This window comes from Phoenix dactylifera, chromosome 2, assembly GCF_051530095.1.
Source record: "Phoenix dactylifera cultivar Ajwa chromosome 2, Ajwa_hap1_PhDact_Kaust_v1.1, whole genome shotgun sequence".
NCBI classification, from domain to species: domain Eukaryota; kingdom Viridiplantae; phylum Streptophyta; class Magnoliopsida; order Arecales; family Arecaceae; genus Phoenix; species Phoenix dactylifera.
This window is the reverse complement of record NC_143191.1, coordinates 50,091,296-50,098,067: the sequence shown is the minus strand read 5'-3', so window position 1 is coordinate 50,098,067 and position 6,772 is coordinate 50,091,296. Positions and strand designations below refer to the sequence as shown.

The following is a 6,772-nucleotide window of genomic DNA, read 5'->3' as shown; positions in this document are numbered from 1 at the left end:
GTTAGATCCTTTTAGATCGATCTCTTTCTCACACACAAACACAGAAAGAGAGAGAGAAACATGATTAGATAACATTTTTTATTTTTTTTAATGCAGAATAGTAGCTGAGTATATGCAAGTATGCTGACAATACATCTATCCAATGATCTACTTGACCTAATTTTAAAACACTTAAAAATCGGATCCTAGATTACGTGTTAATGGATTATTTGAGCTGCTTTTCATAACCATCATTTCTATGTCATGTGACACAAATCAAGTACGTTGTTACGCCTTTTTCCTTTCACTTTTTATATAAAGTTCTAACTCTAGAAGAAATTGTGAAAAAAATATATCGCAAGGCTTCTGATTTTTAGGCTATTTTTCCTCATAGAAGTCTAGTAAGACCAAACTGAAATGCATAACTGATGATCAATATCATGAACCTAAGGCTTGCTTTCTTGAGTCTTTCCATCTTTTTTCTCCCTTGGGGTTTCAGCTACTTGAGCCCTAGACCTACCAGCCATTTATTATGATATTTTTCAAACTTCCAGGTGTTGGTCTTATGAGTAAATAAAAACCAAAGAGACTGCTACTAGCCAATTCCAACTCTACTTGTTATTGGCCTTTTTTTAAAGATCCATATATGGACTAAAATTATGGAGACATTCATTTAGTATTAAGATTATACCGAGATATGGACACTGAAACTATAATTCTTTTTTATTCTTTGGACTGACATAATTGATTATGCCATTTCTCACCTATCTGGAGGTCAGATTTGTGAATCACCGGTTCCTATTCAAGCTCAGATCCTAGTACCGGACAAGAAGAATTGGAAGGAAACAGAACAGAGGAACAGCAACTGAGAATAATGTTTAAACTCCAAGAAAAAATTAAGATGGATTACTCTTGTAGATCCCTTACACTTTCAAATCCACATCTTAATTCAAACAACAAAAACATGTTAATCATGATATAAAACATAAATTTTCCAAAGGTCGTTTGTACCCTAGTGCTAGATAAGGAACATATAAAATTGCTTGCATGTCAAAGCAGATGTAAGTGTTGAAACACCACTTCCTCAAGAGGGTTAATTCAGAATTAGTGAAGTTTGCTATAAAAAAAATAAAACACAAGGTCTTGAGATACCTGCTGGCACAATGAATAATAAGGGAAGGGGAAAGAAGATCAAAGAATGATGTCAATATAACAACACAAAACAAAAACAACCAGAATTGGATGATGTTTGATGGCATTGCTAACAAATATGACGTTAGAACTAAAACATTTAAAAGAATTAATCATGACAAACTACCAGCATATGCCATGCTTTTTGCATGACATTTCTATATAATTAAAACTTGTAACTGGCATCCCTATCCTCTTCAAAACATCAACTACTTAAATACACATATCACAATATAGAAGGATCAATAGATGTACCAAAAAAAAGATTGCAATTTGTTGAGCAATTGTTTGTCCATATCCAATGTCAAATGTTCAAGGATGCGTTATTCATTTTAAAGTCTCACATATCATTATTTCTGAACTCTTTAACTCAACTGAGCTCAGAATGTATATGCAAGCTAAGAGTCAGCAGAGCGTACAGAAATCCTTCGCTGAATGGGTGTCCTACATGAAGGACAATCCTTCATACCCTGCTTCTCGTGAAGCTCATTGCATTTGGTGCAAACAACTTGGTGGGCACAAGGAAGGAAAACAATGGACATCTCTTCAGTCAAGCACATCACGCACTCTCGTTCAGGCTGTATGTCGTCGGATCCAAGGTACTGGGAAATAATCTTCGTCAAATAATTTGCATTACTGTTCTTTCTTCCATCAGAAAGGCATGACACATAACTTTTATTTGTGCCCCATTTTAATGTTGCAAACTTTGAGGAGTCTGTCATTAGCCGCAATTGCTCAGTCTGCTGCTCAAGCCTCCGGATCTCCATTTTGTATTTTTGTAAGTCATTTTCTTCTTTCAATATTAATGCATTTTCCTGTGATTTTGCAGAACTCTCAAATTTTTCTTGCTTAGTTCTTTCAGAGTTGGACAGTGAGAGGGCTTCATCCTTCATTTTTTCTTCTTGTCTCCGCCTAGCCTGTAATATTTTTCATGTGTAATAAGAACAAAAGAATTAGATAACTCTGATTTAAAGAACAAGGTATCAAAACAGAGAGATGGTTACAGATGGTGAAAAGGATTTTAGCAATTCAAGATAAAAGGTCGCAGCTCTTCAAGGAACCTGATTGAAAAAGAAAAAAGAGAAGGTAATGGAAAATGAGATACCAAAGACAAGCCTACTCTTCATGGATTTTCCCAATATGTTTTTTTTCATTTGAATATTTTTAACAATCAAAAAGAAGAAAAGGTTGTCTTTTCCTTCCTGCAATAGTTGTTGATTTTTTTATTTTTCAAATACCACTAGAGTGAAACATTTCAAGAAAATAACAGCTTAATATTAGGCTAAGATCAGATCAAAGCTTGGGGTATGAAAATCAATAATTATCCTTTATCAGTGAAAGAAACAGGTGAACTTGCAAAATGCTTTACCAAATCCTCGACTACCACATCCTTTTATTTGAAAAGTTAATCACTATGAACAAATCATTCTTCGTCATCATCACTGCAAACACCTTCGAACAATTTGGCAGCAAGAATGCTGACAAAAGTTGCTTTAAGGCATAAACAGAAACTGAAGAATGATTTCAATTCCATATGTTCAGAAAACATCTCAGTCCGTGAGTAAAAAATGCCCCTATGCTGTGCACCTACAATCTAATTTGCTACCCTTTCTTAGCTTTACTAAGCCTCCATTGTACTTTCACACAAAGAAAAAAGTCCTTATCTTTTTGACATACTCACACAAAAGATACTTTCACACTAGAAAAGGAAAAAGAAAACATTGCAAATATAAACTGGCCCACTTAGAGAAAGGCAAGATATTCAGGTACGGGATTCAAAAAGGTGCTGTGCTAGAGCATAATAATCTCATGAATTAAAGCAAAGAATTTTGACTGCTCAAAGGGAGTTACATGTAATGCACCACACAACTAACCTGCACAAGTAAAAGGAACATACACCACACCACTCATTTGCACACACGCACAGAGAGAGGGAGAGAGAGAGAGAGAGAATGAGAAAGGGAGAGGGAGGGAGGCAAAGAGGCCTCCGTTGCACTTAACTAGACCTTCACCTTATCTTTTTGCGATACTCAAACCAAAGACACTTTCACACAGGAAAAGAAAAAAAATAATATAGATATAGATTAATCCACTTAGAGGAAATTAAGGTTGTTAGATACAGGATTGAAACATTAAAACATGTGCCAGAGTATAATAATTGCATGAATTAAAGAAAAGCATTTAGACTGTTCAAATGGAGTTACATGTAGTAATGCACCAAAACAAAAACTTGCACAAGCACAGGGCACATAAACATGTGTGAGAGAGAGGGAGGAGAGATAGAGATAGATAGATAGATAGATAGATAAATAGATAGAGAAAGAGAGAGACCTCTAATTGATCTTGGTGCTCTTTAGCTTGTTCTAATTGCCGCTGCAGCAGAGAGAGTTTCTGCTTTACACTTACAAGCTCCTCTTGAGATAATGACTTCTGTCTCTCCCATGACTGGAACATTTTATTACTCTTTATCTCCCTTCCTGTAACTTCATGACAACTAGCCGCTGCTTCTGCAGCCTGTAACTTTGCAGCTTCCATTTCCAGCCTCAGCCTGGCATTCTCAACATCGAGCCTGCGTGCAGAAGCACTGGCTCTCTCAACCTGGTCATTCGCCTTTGATATCGCGATTTCCATCTCTCCAAGCTTTTTTCTGGTGTTATCTTCCAAATTCCGCCTCTCCTTTTGGAGACGAACGACATCTTCCTTTTCCTGCCTCAAGGTTTGCAGCTCAAGCTTGTCTTTGCTCAGTCTACGGGCAGCCTGCATCACCTTTTGTTGGGCCCAGTCCGTCCAGTCCTGCAGTTGTGCCTGCAGTTCCCGTAGCCGGGGAACTAGTTTAACCAGCATGTCATCCTTCTTGTCCTGTGGTACCCAATCTGTAGATATCTTATCAGAGGGGATGCCAGCAAGATTACAGCAATTTGAAGCCTCAATGCTACAGTCTGGTTTCAAACCAGCACCACTGCTGCTTGCAGAAGGCAGAGACAAAGAAAGTTCAGTGTTTGCAGAAGGTGTTGGAGATGGACTGCTAACTGTTTTCGTACTGCATGATGCACTAGAGCAAAGTCCAGCAGTAAAAGAAAGTTCAAGTGTCGCATCTGCTTTTGACTTATCAATTCCCATTGCTTTGCCTACCTTAATGGAGGTGCTCTTCATGTTTATAATTTTAGAATTGGAAATGGGCTTGCTTTTCCTATCCAATATTAAACCCCCCAAACCACTTTGTTTGCATGCTCTAAAAGCTGCTTTAGATCCCAATGCTCTGTAGCTCTTCTCAAAGTGAATTGACTTCTGCCGGAGAATAAATTCCCTCTTTGAACTACGTAAATGGACCCTTCTACTACCTATCGGCTTCCCTTCTTGTAGAGATTGAGAAATGGTTGAAGAAGAGGATTCCTCCATATGACCAGATGAAGAAATTGGATTCTCCTTCTCTGTGCTAAGATTTGGAACCATGTCGTGCACATTGCTTGAGGCCAAGAACCTGCCATAAGGTAAATTTGGGATCCCTACCACAGTGGACATTTCCAGTGGTGAAGTATTCTCAGGATAAGGTAAAACAGTTTTCAACTTCTCAGGTCCAGGAGCATTCAATTCAGGAGTGGTTGGAGCAGAAATATTATTGGAGTTTGAGCTTGATTCCACTCGGGGAGAAGCAGAATTGCCTGAGATCTCACCATTTCCAATACTACTCAAGGGATTTTCATCCAATGCACAAGCATGAGAAATATTCATATCACAGATCAGCAAGCACCACATTGCATCACCTGTACTAAAGAATGGTCGGACCTCCCTAAGCACGCTAATCATGTCTGCCAACACAGTCTTTGCCAACTTCTGCAAATCCTCTGATGAATTCTCTGTTCTAGAAGATTCAACCTCTTGCCCACTCCTCAAAAATGCCAATGCATTGTCAGCGATGTTAGAAATTGTATCTTTGCACCCATAACAAAGCCCGGACCTCAAGACAACACTCGTTGCCACCTCCTCAGAGTATCCAGAAGAAGTGATAATCTTAATTGCACTCTTAAAGATGGTATCCAAATTACTCAACAAGATCTCCTCAAGTTGGGTTTCTGTGAGCTGAGTCCAATCTGTGTCTTGGAATTCATCCAATCCAAGCCCTTCTAGAGGACCGCACATAAGCGCCCCACATGTACTGCAGGCACCTACATGGTGCTCAAGGCTGGGATCGTCGGAGTTCCTCTCAACAGGGAATAATTCATCATAACTAGAGCATTCAGTTTGCAATGGAGGGTTGGCTGTAATTGGGTCAGTTATAGGTGGATCAGCTCGAAATTTTCTCTTGTTCCTCCTACCCTTTTCTTGAATAGAGATCGACGAAGACAGAGGACTGCTACCCCTAGCCACCATTGTCGCCATGCTAACAACTGATCCCTCAACAAGTCTCTATCTATATGCATCATCAACGCGGAACCCATATCCAGAATCCAGACAAACAAAAACACATGAAAAGAAAGCAAAAAAGGAACATGATCAGAGAGAGGTGCCAACGTCTGATTATAATTCAAAACCTATCAAGAGATCTCTTTTTTTTTAAAAAAAAGAAAATCCAATCAAAGGAATCATTGTGATTAACTAACTCAGAGCAAGAGATGGGCGACGACCCGACCTTATCGCTGTGGAGATTATCGCATAATCCGAGTGAAATCCCTGCATCAGAACAGTCGATATCCATCAAGAATGGCAATAACCAAACATAAAAATCAAAGAATCATGCATCAATTTGAAAAAAGATGAATTCGTTGCAAGAGCACTAAAAAAAGAATAGCTTTCATAAAACTCCAAATATTAACACAAAAATCAATCAAAAAACATTCGAGAAGGAGGAAATCTAACTTACACGAAAGAAATCGACGAGGGAAGAAGAAGACTCTATTGGATTGGATTGGATTGAATATAGATCGGAATAAATCCAGAGAAAAGCGGATTGAGAAGGATCGACACCCACCCGTTCCGGAACAACGGGAGCCGGATCGATTGGCGAAAGATCGGCGGGCGGAGGGACTGACGGAGGCGGCGATGAGGGTTCTGCTGGAGCTTGTGGAGAAGATCACCTCCGCCTTTTCTTCTCTATGCCTCTATTTACTCCGCTGCCTTGGGGTTTGGTTGTCAAGGGTGTCATCCTAACGTGTCACCGATTGGTGTCAACTGTTAACAGGCGCTCGTACCCACATTCGGCTCGTGGTGGTGGGGGTGACCAAAACCCTAAGACTGACCAAAAGGTCCGACCAGACCCTAAACTATTTTGGCTAGGTTTGGGTCAAGTGCCAATTGAACTTTTTTTCTGATTCAGAGTTCAATTGGGCATGGCAATTGGGGCTTCTCTAACTCGGCCTGCCAGGTGGAAGAACTAATCAAGTTCAAGCCAAGCTTAAACGTACTTATGTAAGACCCAGCCCATTAAGCGAATTAGGTCTTGTTCATTTGACTGGCTCAATTGAATTTGACCCGCAACACAAAAAAAATAAGAGAGAAAGATTGGCACGTGCCGCTCACGTGCCTGGAGAGGAAGAGGACTCCCTTTCTCTCAATCTCGCCAGATGAAATCCAACTCCAAGTTGAATTCCGACCATGACCACCT

General features: G+C 39.6%; 1 protein-coding gene across 7 annotated transcripts; it reads right to left on the bottom strand.

The window, feature by feature from the left end:
- Positions 1-1,422: 1,422 nt before the first annotated feature.
- LOC103698200 (putative E3 ubiquitin-protein ligase RF298) lies at positions 1,423-6,355 on the bottom strand. 7 transcript variants are annotated; one of them, XM_008780188.6, is made up of 4 exons: positions 6,140-6,355; positions 5,801-5,841; positions 3,502-5,581; positions 1,423-2,087 (listed from the first exon to the last, which is right to left on the bottom strand). In XM_008780188.6, the coding sequence occupies exons 3-4, from the start codon at positions 5,548-5,550 to the stop codon at positions 1,569-1,571; spliced, it is 2,568 nt and encodes an 855-aa protein (XP_008778410.4). In that variant the 5' UTR covers positions 5,551-5,581; positions 5,801-5,841; positions 6,140-6,355; the 3' UTR covers positions 1,423-1,568. The 7 variants fall into 7 exon arrangements, with proteins under 7 accessions (XP_008778410.4, XP_008778409.4, XP_017696328.4 ...); XM_008780187.6 differs by having other exon boundaries at positions 6,032-6,337; XM_017840839.5 differs by having other exon boundaries at positions 5,772-5,841; positions 6,032-6,319.
- Between the last annotated feature and the right edge of the window lie 417 nt (positions 6,356-6,772).

Coding starts and splice junctions, on each gene's coding strand:
- LOC103698200 (XM_008780188.6), bottom strand. CDS start 5,550: ATGGCGACAATGGTGGCTAGGGGTAGCAGTCCTCTGTCTTCGTCGATC. Junction 2,088..3,501: donor AGCACCAAGATCAATTAGAG/GTCTCTCTCTTT, acceptor AAAATATTACAG/GCTAGGCGGAGACAAGAAGA.